The 14,294-nt window shown below is 39.8% G+C and overlaps 2 protein-coding genes across 3 annotated transcripts; one reads left to right on the top strand and one right to left on the bottom strand.

The window, feature by feature from the left end:
* Positions 1–528: 528 nt before the first annotated feature.
* trmt11 (tRNA methyltransferase 11 homolog) lies at positions 529–12,246 on the bottom strand. Its single transcript, XM_061051083.1, has 13 exons — positions 12,125–12,246; positions 11,481–11,546; positions 11,270–11,343; positions 11,040–11,121; positions 10,818–10,910; positions 10,571–10,705; positions 10,331–10,487; positions 10,149–10,229; positions 9,423–9,587; positions 9,253–9,325; positions 8,497–8,631; positions 3,204–3,324; positions 529–854 (listed from the first exon to the last, which is right to left on the bottom strand). The coding sequence occupies exons 1-13, from the start codon at positions 12,212–12,214 to the stop codon at positions 714–716; spliced, it is 1,413 nt and encodes a 470-aa protein (XP_060907066.1). The 5' UTR covers positions 12,215–12,246; the 3' UTR covers positions 529–713.
* A 468-nt stretch (positions 12,247–12,714) lies between these two features.
* si:dkey-29b11.3 (actin-binding Rho-activating protein-like) lies at positions 12,715–14,181 on the top strand. Of its 2 annotated transcripts, XM_061049365.1 has the most exons (4): positions 12,715–12,866; positions 13,038–13,109; positions 13,261–13,949; positions 14,105–14,181. In XM_061049365.1, the coding sequence occupies exon 3, from the start codon at positions 13,272–13,274 to the stop codon at positions 13,794–13,796; it is 525 nt and encodes a 174-aa protein (XP_060905348.1). In that variant the 5' UTR covers positions 12,715–12,866; positions 13,038–13,109; positions 13,261–13,271; the 3' UTR covers positions 13,797–13,949; positions 14,105–14,181. The 2 variants fall into 2 exon arrangements, with proteins under 2 accessions (XP_060905348.1, XP_060905349.1); XM_061049366.1 differs by lacking the exon at positions 13,038–13,109.
* Positions 14,182–14,294: the final 113 nt, after the last annotated feature.

Raw genomic sequence — 14,294 nt, forward strand, 5'->3', positions numbered from 1 at the left:
TCGAAGCGTCCTTGGGCAAGAAGCTGAACCCCAGATTGCTCCCTCTGCGTGTGAATGTGTATTCATTTTGTATGGTTTAGTTAATAGTGATTGTCACGTTACAGAGCAGCCTCTGCCTTCAATGTGTGAATGTGGTGTGAATGGGTAGGTGTGACCTGCAGTGGAAAAAGTGCTTTGAGTAGTCAGAAGACTAGAAAAGTCCATTTATCAGAACTTTAACACTAAGTCTGTGTTGGATACTGGGGGAAAGGAGTTTCTATAAAGACTTGGGTGTTTACCAGGCATGCAGGAAGGAATGAAAGTTACTAAACTGACTACAAGTTAGGACATCTCAGCCTGGACTGCTTCTATTTTCCATTCAGTCGCCTCTCCAACCTCACAGAAGTGTGACACTCAAACACTCCAGTACCTTCCTACACTTTGACCCAAGTTCTCACTTATTTGTATTTATTTACAAAATCTTGATTTACCATTCAACCAATGAGATGTCTGGTAAGTGTAACTGTAAAAGCACTCATGAAAGAACACTTATTTTATAATCATTTATTTTGAAGATATAAGTACAAGCAATAACAAATTAGATAAAATAGTGATGAAGATAAAAAGTAAGGTAACAAAAAGGTATCCGTTTGTTTCCGTCTGTCAGTCCATTAAAACTGGGTTTTTTCTATCTTTTTCTGTTTCCTTGAATCTGCATCTGGAGCAGTTACGGCTCACTGTCCATTGACATGAGGTCTGTCTTCTTCCTTGCCACACCTCTTGTTTAATCCACTGAAATACTTTTCTCTGAAGGCGTTGTGTCCCTGGTAGGGGCTGAGGTGGAGGTCTTCCAGATGAGCCAGGCTGTCCAATTCCTGTAAGGAGAAAATGTGTAGAGGTTATCGAAAATTAAGTTATTTAAACCAACCCTGAACCTTAAAGAACTTCAAGTTTACGCCTGTTAGAACAAACTAAAATCCTTTTTGAAGCAGTACAGGTTTTTTATTTTTCACCCTAAACCGTTTTTAGATGTGATGTTATCAAACTTCCAGCAGCAAATATCTTTTGAAATGTACAGAATAAAGCCTGTAATTAAAAAAAATAAATGAAAATCAACCGGGACACAAGGAAGCTGCCTTTCTCCCCCTCCCTGAGGCACATGTTGAGACTACAAATTTGACAAATAAATAATTATTAGTAAATATAACCATGACAGCTTCATTCCAGTTTAGGGGAAAAATAATTGTCAGTGTCATTCTTCATTTTTCTCATGTCAACAAAAGGACCTGTACTGTTTAGTGCTCATAATGATGAATATGAACTTTAGTTATACGGTTTGTGTTGGCTGTTAGGTCGCTGCATGCTGCAGGTCAATGAAGGGATGAAGGCAGGAAGAGAGATGCTGGTTGAAGGAATAATGAGGTGAGTTGAGTTTGAAATGATGACTCTAACGTTGGTCCTGTCATTTTTCAGCAACACCTCTCGTCTGCTTATTGATGCTGCCATGCAACCTGGAAACGTTTCCATGACCACACTAAGGGGAAATAACTATGGCTGACTAAATATCCATGACCCAAAAACAAAAAGGTTAAAGGGACATAAGAACAAATGACAACTGTGGATATATCAACTCAGTATATGCCAAAAATCATACAGGTGAAGGGGAACACATGTTTAGTGCAATTTTATATTAATAAGTATTTTAGCCAACCATAACATTATTTCACGCCCCATAAATGAGAAAAACATGGGTTTCAAAGAGACTTTTCTGTGCTCGTTTAACAGAAAACATTTGGTAAATGGACTTGAGCTTGCACACACTGATGGCAGAGGCTGATGTGTAAGTGACCACCAGAAGTAACTAATCCCATTCATACATATTCATATGCCAAGGACATATCAGACGTGGCTTCAGGGGCTGGGGATCGAAACCGCCGACCTTCCACAGTAATATGGCTGACATTTGCTTAATTCGGGGTGGAAACATTGGCATTGTGTGAACTCATGTATGTTTAACAGAATTATCGACATATTCAGAAGTAAAAACCTGATGATTTAGTTCCCATAGGTGTGCACTCTGGCCTTTTTGGAAGAAAGAACTCTGCAAACTCAGATACCTAGAAGTCGGAGAAGAACAAACATCTGTGTGTTTTTGTGTGTGTGTCATGCAGGGAACTTCATGGGAACAATTTGGGGTTTTGAAGTGGAATGGATGTCAGATCCAAAGATGGATTGTTTTCCATATAATGTGTGATTAGCCCATTTAGGTTTTCAAGTATAAAAGAAAGAAATCATATCCAGATGTTGAGGATTAACCCGAAAAGAGACACCATCACTGACTTCAGGATAGCATGTAACAAAACATGAACATATGCACATCATACATACATGAGCATGACACATACTTATGTGGTTACGCATATACAAACATCTTCTGTTCAAAAGAACAGGCAGGCGGACACATGATCCTGTTTAACATAAACAAACTTATATCTGTGATGCTGTTCATGCTCACACATATGAAACCAGGAAACATCTCTGCAGCACTTAGAGGACAGTTCTGTGCAGATATGTAGACATTATATGTTCAAATGAGAACTAGGTGAAAAAAGTTTTTTGGTTTTCCCCGTTCTGTGTGTTCCTTTTCCCCTTTCTGTTGTACAGTATATGTAACTCAGGTGACACTGATTGTCAACCACGTGCACATCGTCTTGGACCACGTGCACCGTCTTTGAGCCCCAGCACTGACTTCAAGAAGCTAGAGGCTTTTGGACTGGGGACTGCTGCTTCTTTTGATTCTCAGACAGGGACTTTGTGTTGGTGTGTTTTGTTGATTTTGTCCTCACTTTGTTTAATGATTTGGTTCTTATGTATGTCTACAAATAAATCCAGTGATTTGACAGTTCATGTGTTGAATATGTTTTTGTAGGATTGGTTTGTGGAATATTGTTTGCATCATAGGGCCACCTTAGGGTGGCACATAACAAACCAAAATAAAATGTTAAAAACTAAGACTCCTGGATAGATATGGTGCATAACCACCAATTCTCTGATCTCACAAAGTCAGGCAAAAATTCTCTTCTGACAAAGTTAAAAAAACAAATTTGAATCAAAAATGGAACAGATTTTAGATTTTTAAAATACGGTGAGTTGAGAACTAATTTTCTGTTGTTTTATCTTAGTAAATAACTTTTGTTTATTATCTCAATCACAACAGCACACACCTCTGGCTCCTTGATCTTCTCCATGGTGATGAGGCGTCGCGCTGTGTGGCTGGAAAGAGTCTGCTCACAGTTACTGATGACCCGGAGACATGGATGAAGAGGAACCATCTCCTCACAGTACCTGGAAGGAGACACACACACACTCAATGTTACACACAGGCCTCCAGGTGGACACAAAGAAAGGGGTAGAGAGAGAGACAAGCAAAAACAAATGTTTTTCATTTGGGCATCTTAATTTTACATGAGTTAGAAAATGTAAGTCCTGTGAACAAAGTGGACTCTTTTTTCCCCTGGTTGCAAAAAAAGAGCTGTTGGGATACAGACGAAGACTATTCATGTCAAAATTACAACCTAAAATCTCTTCTCTTTGACAACCATTCCACTTACTTTATCACTGAGTGTTTTAAAAAACTATATATAAAGTTTGACTTACCGGTACTTATTTATGTTTCTCTCTTCCTCTGTTTCCCACCAATAAAATCACAAGAACCTTTGAGTCGTAGTCTATCATTTGAGCCTGATTCTGCAGGTGGAGCATTCAGTTTATCCTCAATAAGGTTATGAAGAGAGTTTGGTTATAAGTTTACGGTGACGTGGGATAGAACAGCCGTTAACTTTAATAAAGCTTAAAGTTGTAACAAATAACAGACCAAACTGGTTTTCTACTGGGATTTGAATTTAAAATTGGTACCATTGGGCGAGGGAATTTGCATATACAGCATATTAAAATGTAGCTCTACAAAATGTGTATGGAAACATTTGAAATCCAGCAGTTTTAGTCAAAATGATCATCCAGAGCACTATGCCTTTCTTGACCAGAGTACAGGGTCTGTGCCCAGCAGAGATGTGGTATCTTGCCTTTGGCTTTTGTAAACATGTTTTAACTCTTAAATATTCTAGATGTCACCTTTCTGTAACAGATCTGCAGAAGATCCTGACTTGCTTTTTTTTTCTCAGATAAATGTTGATTTCACTAACAGTTTTTTTAGAACAATTCCAGCTTGCTCAGTTTTGTTAAATGCCTTCCAACACCATAAGAAGAATCTTTATGTTGGAGGTGTAACTTAGTTGTTATAATTAAATAGAGAGACCTACTTCATTTGTGATTTGACATAATGTGACTAGCATGTGTGTTTGTTCTTTTGCTCTTATTTTGCATGCAGGCTGGAATGTTTTGGTGCATGGCGTATACAAAATAAACTAGTGCTACTACATTTGAACATTGTAGTGTAAAAACAGCTAGTTATTTAAAGGAAGCGTATTTAGTGCGAGGATGAAGATGGAAAAAGTGACCTGACAGGTTGACTGCGGTGTCTGTCATCACAGGTTCGGCCAGGTTAGGCCCTATTAACAGCAATGATGTATGTGTTTGTATATTTGTGTCAGCAGCACTTTTTCCTGACCACCATCACAGTAACAACAGTCCCCACTCAAAGTCGGATTTGTACATCACTGTTTGTCAGCCATGTTGCCATGGCTACGCGTGGGCCTCTTTGGTTTACGGAACGTTAGGTCATCACAGGGACTAGAGGTGATGCATCCAGGAGAGCTACTCTCTTAAGCAGTCATCAAGAGCATTGCCTGTGGTGCTAGTGGATGCAGGCATTGATTTGAACCTTTGTAAAGGACACCGGCTTCACTTGTGTCATAATAACAAACACTCTTAAACCACTACTGTCATAACAACAAACTATATTAAACTACTAGGCTTTTTGTGCCTTTAATGGAGACATAGGACAGTGGATAGAGTTGGAAATCAGGGAGAGAGAGAGAGGGGAATGACATGCGGGAAAGAGGCCACAGGTGGGATGTGAACCCGGGCCGCCCGCTTGAGACGACAGCCTCCATACTAACCACTGCGCCACCAGCGCCCCATTAAACTACTACTTATAACATAAAAGTGATACTTTTTGTCATTTGGAAGCCTTTTGGGCACCCAAGAAGTCAGCAATAGCCAACTTAAGAGGGCTTCTGGTGTAGCCTAGACTGTAGTTATCGATAAAGGACAACTGGCCAAGACTAACTTTTCTGTGCACTGCTCATTGATTATGGTCCCACTTGCAACTTAAGAAACAAGGACTGAGTTGGCGTTCTAGAGAATGTCTAAGAGCAAATTAGTAGCTGCAGTCATATTCAGATACAGTATGTTCATAGAGATGGATAAAAAGCTGAGTTCCTGTCAGATGAAAGCTGACATGTATTGGGATTGCATTACAGCAATCAAAGATGCTGAAACACTATAGGATGATCCTTTTCAGACAACAAACACAAATCTGAACGATTCAGAAACCGGCGGAAATAGGGCCTGTTTAATCCTTGAATTAACACCCGTCATGGGTAGTCGGATAACAAGTGGTAAACTTGAAATGGCTGTGAACACAGTGAGATCCGTTAGCTCAGACTTTCAAACCGTCTGGGATGCCTTTGTCCACATTGACAAGGTCGCCTTAAGGACTGCCAACGCTCCCCATTTTCAAGACAATGATCACGTGGAGTTGCCGAACAGACCACTATCCTGAGATTCTGAGATTAAAGTCAGAATTTTTTTTTTCCAGAGAATTTTTCTCAGAATTCTGGCTCTGGATAAAAAGAGTTATTAAAGAAATTAAAGTCAGAATTCTGATATTAAAGTTAGAATCCTAAAAAAAGTCAGAACCAATAATTTTTTTTCTCAGTGGCTCTAATCCTCTTCCGTAGATTTAATATTACTCCATGTGCCTCGTCAAAATATTTGCTTTTAAATGACCAATGTCATGTATGGATATGACTGTCTGTCTGTAATACACCATCCCTGATTCTATTAGGGAGATGATCTGTACTGTATGTCTGTACATGATCAATGCCTACAGTACTCATGCTTTAAATTACACTAGGAGGGTTGACCAGCAAACTTCATTTATTCATCCAAGTTTCAGATCCCCTCATCACTTCAGTCCTTTCTCACAAGATCCTGGAGGGGGGGCTCTGTCTGATCCGAGGTTGGTACGATTGGATTTGCACATATTGAATGAAATCATGATAAAACACTCAGTGGATAGTTTATCCACAGGTGTTTTGGTAAGAACAACTGTTTATAGACATATTCTGTTGGGATTTTATCAATGGCAAATATTAAAATTGGAAATTGGAGTTCATTTCATCTGCTGAGTATCTTTTTCTGTTTCGGCTCCTCAGGGGTCCCAGCTTTTCTTAGATACAAGAAGAAAGGGCTCCAAGGAAAAAAGTTTGGGAACCATTTATCTAAGCAAACTAAATACAATTTAAAATACACTGTCTGACAATAATATATATATTAAATAAACAGCTGATTGATGCGTGTAATCTCGGTTGTAGCGCAGCTCACATGCTACTGGGGCAGTTGACTGTGTGGCCTTTTGTAAATATGACAGAACCATGAACTGAGAGATTTATCTAAATGTCCAGAGGGATACATTAGAATAAAAATGAATGACCTCGAAATGAAAACATGGTTCATTTACATTCTCTGACACATGCATCATCTTACTTTATCACTTTGCTTCACGTGTTTATGTTGTAATTAGGTCACTTTATGGCTGTGATGACTGATTTTCCATCATCTGTCTTGATACTTTTTCTTTCTTCATTTATTTTTCTCAGTTGAGAAAAGGAAGAGAGGGTTAGGGGTCTGACCAGGTCTAGACGCGGGTCTCTTGCTGACAGGACTTTGTGTCACCTGTCATCACACAAAGCGCGCACACACACACACATTTCAATGAAGCAGGCGGACACACACAATCCTGTGTTTCTATCACAGCCATGGATGCTGATATAGACAAATGTGGGGGTGACAGAAACCCGATATCTCCCCCGTAGAGCCCCAGATTAGGCCCAGGAGACAGGCTGGGCTTACACACGTGTGATTGTACACACACACACACACACACACACACACACACACACACACACACACACACACACACACACACACACACACACACACACACACACACACACACACACACACACACACACACACACACACACACACACACACACACACACACACACACACACACACACACACACACACACACAGGTCAGACTGTAGAGACAGATAGTTAACAGATCTGACTCTCCCAGCCTCAGACGTTTATTTTGGCTCGGCGCTCTGTCAGGCACGGAGTCAGCCACCGGTAGATGAGTAGCAAAGACAAATGTGTGAACATGATGACACATATGTGTGCATGGCTTCATACACAGGACCACACAGATTCATGCAAATGTACTGATGCATACACACAAAGGATGAATGGACAGGGGAATAAGCCTGCCTGTTTATCAAAAGGTCCAAAGGAAAATCCAAAGGTGGATGTTTCTTTTCCCCTCACATTTCCATACCCACACAGTCTAAAAACCAGAGGATGTAGGACTATCTCATCTCCTCCCTGCTCTTATAATAAGTGTCCACAGGGAGTGCCAGCCCTGCAGGGGTATTATTTCCCTAACGTCTGTTGGTGCCGATCTCTGTTGTGGTTTTACACATTTACAGTCGAACACCTGCTCTCAAAGTCTGCTCTTTATTTTCTGCTAATGCAAAGAAAATGGAACAATATGCAACTTTGTTTCAGATGATCCCTCTCATAGAGCACACATATAAAGGAGTCGTCAGTTGTGGTGTACTGTAAACCACCTCAACACACCTGTAACAACCCAGTTCAAACACTCTCATTCATACAGGTAGTTACAGTGGCAGGATGATGTTTAATAGGAGCGGGAATAGGAAATAGCTAAAGGGAAAACCAAAGTGGATACCTTAATATGCAAGTTTACTGGACACAAAGTGAGAGATTGATAAACAATCCCCAAGAGTTTAAAGGTAAGTCTTCAAGTCCTTTGTCAATGTGTGTATTCACAGACAGTCGCTGCTGTCAACTTACCATGTAGACTTCCCTTAGTTAAGTATCAACATCAATTGATAAAGGTTGTGTTCCAAACTATTTCTATTTTAGAGTTCAGGTTTTATGGAGTCAGTCTGCCCCCTACTGGTAGAAAAGCAAAACATTTCTCAATCTTAGCCTGATGGAAAACTTTAAACTTATCACATAAAAAACCATCAAACTATGAGAAATGTTTTCAACATGAATACAAATATATTTGCCACTTATAAGATGTCACTAAAAACAGTGAATCTGAAGTTCCTCTTGACCAGCGGGTATGACAGTGTGACTATAGCAGCATGCTTAGCGTTTTAAATAGTGGATGGTTGCCACAGTAATGCGCTCTCTTGTATACAGTATGGTCAATAAAGCTGATACGGATTCTGAATACTCACTCTGGTCTGTAGACAGGCAGCCAGTAGACTAGCCTCCCGCCCATGACCAGGTGGAGGGCAGAGGAATGTAAGAGATCCGTGAAGATGTCACTCAGGTGGTACGCCTGTGACACAGGGACGTGAGAGTCAACGTAGCTTAGGAAGAAAAAACAAATAAACACACACATGGTTAGCCCACAGAAACATAATAAAACATTTTAAAGAAAATGAAAAGGTTTTAGTGAGCAGACTAAAGACAGACGAGGTTACTCTAAATCAACACAAAGGTTAACTGTAGTTAGTAACAAATATGTTATGCCTTGAGACGAGGGCTTGATTAAACCAATAAAACATATATTTAGAAAATTGGGATTTTCAAACTGAAAATCAAGATTTTCTTTAAGATACTCGGCCGCGGGTGACCCGGGCATGTCCCCACCAAGCTACAGCTTTTTTGCTGAAGTTGCTCTGTCTCATCTGTACTTTTGCTGAAACTACATAGAGCACTTTTAAAGACAAGTTTACAGCTTGACCTTTAACCCCTAAAGAAGAAATAACTTTATTCATCTCAAAAATAAATTCAGTTTCTTTTTGTTACATTTTATTGACAAAATAAATCAAAACTTGTTTGAAGTAATTTCTTCGTCGTTTTATTAGAAGAAAAAAAAAGGAGATTAAAATCATAATTCGAGTTAGTTATGGAAAAAATCACAGCCCTACTTCAGCCCGATAAGATCCATTTTGTGTAAAAGTTAAAGAGCAAACAGCTGAACTTACATGCCATCGTGTGGTTTACTGATGTCTTTATGAGAGCCAGTTCTCCTTGTAGACTCGCGGATACCATACGGAGCTTCACACCACAAAGGAATAATCAAATGAGACACGTTAGATATTCAGCATGTCTCAAGTGTTATTAGTGGTATGTGACGATGAACTTGATGACCTACGATCAGTGATGATGGCGTCAAACAGAGCAGCCTCCCTCCACACGGGCTTGGAGGCGTCAGACACCATAACATCGACATACATCTTCTCTGTTCCGTACTGCCGCAGGTTAGCTCGAATGTTCTCATCGGGTCCTCGCCACTTCTGGCTTTTACGACTCGACCTACCTGAGAGACAAAGACAAAATCTGGTTTTCTAAAGCAATATATTCAAAAGTATGAGATAAAGACACAACATGCTATACAACAGTTAAAGTCTTTATATGTGATTTGTCACACTTAAATATAATAGAAATCAAGTATATCCTCTGAAAATAACTCTGTGAGTCATGACTGTCTACAATGGGTGTAACACCCGAGTCCCACTGTCTGTGATGTTTTCAGAGTTTTCAGAGTCCTATCTTCACTTTGTTTACATCGCCAGGACGGCCGGCTGACTCCTCCCCTCACGTATAAAAGTTGATTAATTGAGGGACTAGAGAAAAGAAGAATAACATACTGTACTCACTGCTTAACTGTGTTTCTAGATCACGCTCATTTCAGGTAAATTTACATGCAGTGTGAAGATACGAGCTTAATAAAGATCGCTAGCATTAGCATGCTAACACAACAATGCACCGCAAGTTGTTTTGGTTTCATGCTGGTGCTCAAGGGCGACATCTGCTGGATCACAAAATCACATATAAAGCCTTTAACATGCAGTTTAAGCTCTGAGTAGACAAAACTTACCTTTTCCATGAATGGTGTTGAAATCGATATCTGTTCCACAAACATAAGCTCCAAACTGAGAGCAAGCTACCAACAGGCTCCCTACAACAAACAGATACAAGGATCAGGAACCATTTATTGACACTGATTTCCCAAAGCGTGTGAATTCCTGTATTTACATGTGTGTGTGAGGATTATCTTACCTGTGCCAACAAACGGGTCGAATACCAGGTCGTTCTCTTTAACTTTAGCATGGTTAGCCATAATGAACGAGAGTCCAGCATCCATACTGGTGTTTCCTATGAAATGCCTGTTTTTTACACTGTGAGAGCGAATCAGTTCACGCTGTCCATCTGCAATCTGGTGCAAGAGAATCAAAGGATGAAATGTGCTCGAGTGCAGATTCGTTTTTTATGAGTCAAATGCAAACTGATGTATCTCACCCATCGGCCAAAATAGATGTAGTTTGGATGCTCAGGGATGTTGTTGGGGTCTGTGCCGTAGTCTTCCAATAAACAGAAGATGTGTTCAGGGCTTTTCAGACTCACTGCGCCCTCAAACGGGAGATAGTCCAAAGCCTGGAGAGAAAATACAAAAACATGATATCCTGCACATTCACAGAGAAATCCACAGATGAACATACACCACATACATCTATATGTTTTCACATCCAAACACAAACATACTCACATCGATCCTTTTGATTCTGTCCGCAAACTCCAAAGTCTTGTTGAAAGTGTAGACATTGATTTTGTAAGTTGAGTCTTTGTGCATGAACGGTAACTGTGTAAGTATGTGGAGGAGAAAGCGCAAAAAAAAGCTTAGACTCTCTATGTTCCAAATAGAGGTTTCATATAAGTGCAGGGATTGGTCCTTCAACAAGATCGAACTTTAAGCCAAAGCATCACAAACCATGCTCTCCAATGGGTAGTTCAAGAGAGATGTTTTGAGCTCACTGTGCGTTTGTCCATGACCCCAGAGTTCAAAAGCAGACCTGCAAGAATAATGCTGCATAAACTAGAGCTGCACATCAGCTGAGAGAGCATATGAGATATACATTCAAGTCAATGTGTGTAGGCTTTTATGTACAACATTACAGGATCATTCCATCACTGCATCGGCCAAAAAATATAAAAACTTACTTTGCACAAACCGATCTGGCCATGATGCCACGTACATCCTCCTCACACAAACCATCCAGACACCAGAAAGGAGACTAAAAGAGAGTGCATGCAAGACAGGGAGTTACTTTAGAGGAATGAGGTCTACAGGACTGAACTTTTAGATATGGATTATGTCTTTAATAACCAGTGTGTTTAGAAACAGCTGAGCAGGTGCATATCACTTGCAGACCTTTTCTGTGAAGTTTGTTCTGGGATGGAAGGGTTTTCCTCTGAGAGCCAGCAAAGCCTTAATTTCCTGAATGAAAAACAAAAAGTTCAGAAATCACAAATGACCATGCTTTATAATCAATTGAAATACACAAAATGTAAATGAGATTAAAGGGATAGTGAGACAATATAGGATCCCACTTTCAAAAAGTTTGGGGATACTTGAGGGAACAGTTTGGGACTTAGGGTAAGACTAGTTAACTCAGAAACACAATTTAAGTTTCTCTATTTACAAGTCTACAGGTTAAGTTAGTTTAGTTTTCTTAATCTTCATCCACTGGTTCAGGTGTCTTTACATGTATAACATACAGTTCACTTATTCAGATTTAGGGACACGTTTACATTTTTGACCCAAGAAAAGCAAAATATTATGCAGGTGTAACCTTTCAGTTTATTGTCATGATAATAAGACCTCTCAAACTAATGTCTAAATCTAATATCAGACGGCTGCAGCAACATGAGTGTGTTTAACACTTTAGCGGCTAGCTAATGGGAGAAGGGACTTGTTAGCTTGTTTCTGCTTTTGTTTATAAAGAAAAACTTGAACTAAAACATTCAAAACAACAGCTAAAAAAGTAACTGAGAGCAATTGTTAACGGAGGTTACCGGTAACCTGAAGTCCAAATTATCTTGGGCAAGATGTATCAGATATTGGTTGCATGATCGATTCAGGGTGGTCGCCATTTTGATGCGCATTCAAAACACGTCCGACTAGAAACCGTAATGTGAGGCAACGTACCGCCTGAGGACAAAATTACTAAAAAAAAATAGTAAAGAATGAGGGTTTTGTTTTTAAGTTCATACAAGTTATTGCCTGGAATTTAATCGTGCATCGTGTTTGTTGAAACGTGTTTTTGCAGTGTGTCGACGAACTTCGGTTGACTTAATAGATAAATATAATTTGGATCATTTGTAACAATTACTGTACTTAAATCGTCCGTTTTTTTAATAAAATGTTCCCTATGTTATTCAACTTTTGTTTTAATTACTCTAATTCGGTATATCTGTGTGTGTGTGTGTGTGTGTGTGGATCATAGACTGTATGTGTGGATACATTGCCTTCCTTTTCTTCTTGTAGCATTATAAACCCCGACTGTAATCTGCTTTACTTCTGTGACACCTTCAGCCTCTCTGATTGGCTGCTTGGATCTCCTCTAACATGCCACTGGCTGTCTCAGGTGTCCGTCACAGTGGTTTTGTTTCGGGACAGAAATGCACCCACACTTTAGCTGCAGTCAGCACTGCTGCTTTATTGTTAAGTTGTAAATTGTCATAATGGGTTCTATGCACTTTGGATGCAATGACATGTAATGTCGAGGGAAGAGAGGTCCGATTCAGTCTGTGTCATGTAAGTTTGATCATGTTTGACCATTGTTAACTCGCAACTTCTGGCTGTCTCTGTAGTTCTGGTTTTACAAATCTAACTTGTTTTGATAATGAACTTATAATAATGTAGTATAATAATATTTTACCCTGTTTCCTTTATTTTCCTCAATGTCAATGAAATTATTTTGTTTAGACTGTGGGTAAATCCTGTTAAGCAATGCTGAACTCTAAGCCATCCAAGGTTCATTTGCAGATCCAAACAACAGTAAGTTAGATCAAAAATATTCATATTAAAATCCAAACCTCATGTATTTTTATTACTAAGCATTAAAAAGATAGAGATCTATTCTTCAGTGAGTGCGTTGTATCCCTTCTTGCAGAAATAACTGATTAAAGCTTTGTAATTTCCCCCACAGCACAATCAGTTATGGAGACAAACAGCCAGAGCTCTGATGTCCTGGAAACTGATGATGATGTCCCGGCTCCTGCACAAGTAAGAGATGACACTTCAGCATCTATCGTCTCTGTGAAAGGCCTGAAGGAGAACTGGCAGAAGTGGTCCCATGAGCACCAGGAGTACCAGAAGCACAACCCCTTCAGTAACAACTCCAAGCCCAGTGTGGTGGTCCCTCAAAGAGGTCAGGACGACTATGGGAAGCCCCTGCAGGGATCCATGACAGAGCAGCGGGGAAAGGATGCTCACACACGCATTTACAGAGAAGTTCAGGAGCTGTGCGAGGTTATAAGGAACATCGGAGAGCACAGAGACGGAGATCTGGATGGGAAAGTGATCGCTGTTGAATTTGGGAAACTGTTTGAGCATTATGTGACCATCTCTAATAAACTGGTTGGGATTCTTCTACGAGCAAGGAAACAAGGGTTGGTTGACTTTGAGGGGGAGATGCTGTGGCAGGGGAAGGATGAGCACACAGTTATAACTCTGTTGCAGTGATCAAGAACTTGGAAAACAGCGTCGAAGTTGCATGCAGTACAGAGCTACCTCAAAATAATAATGAGCCACAATTTTCAGTAATCACAGAAGTTATCAGCATGTTGATATGTGAAGAAAAACATTTGTAAGAGAGGTTAAAGGGCATGCAAATATGTTAAGTTTAGCCTAATACATTTTGTGACTTAGGACATTCTCATAAATTTACAAAATTTTGTTTGTAAGATTCACCAACATAATGTAGTGGGTAAAGTGTATAGTTCAGATCTTTGTTGAAATGATCACCTTTACCATATTTCCTACTGGACTAGCTTTTAATTGTAGATCAAGTAGATGAGTGAGCTGCTGAAATGAAGTCAGACTGACCCAAGGAAACAACATGGTGCTTTAGAATAAACTTGGCTCGAGTGCTTCATAGCATGTACGTATGTAGCCAACCTGTATAGTTTGAAACTGTACCACACTGAGATTAGAAGTATACACTAAAAATGCTGCTTTTCT

This window comes from Labrus mixtus, chromosome 11 (assembly GCF_963584025.1).
Source record: "Labrus mixtus chromosome 11, fLabMix1.1, whole genome shotgun sequence".
Classification (NCBI taxonomy): Eukaryota; Metazoa; Chordata; class Actinopteri; order Labriformes; family Labridae; genus Labrus; species Labrus mixtus.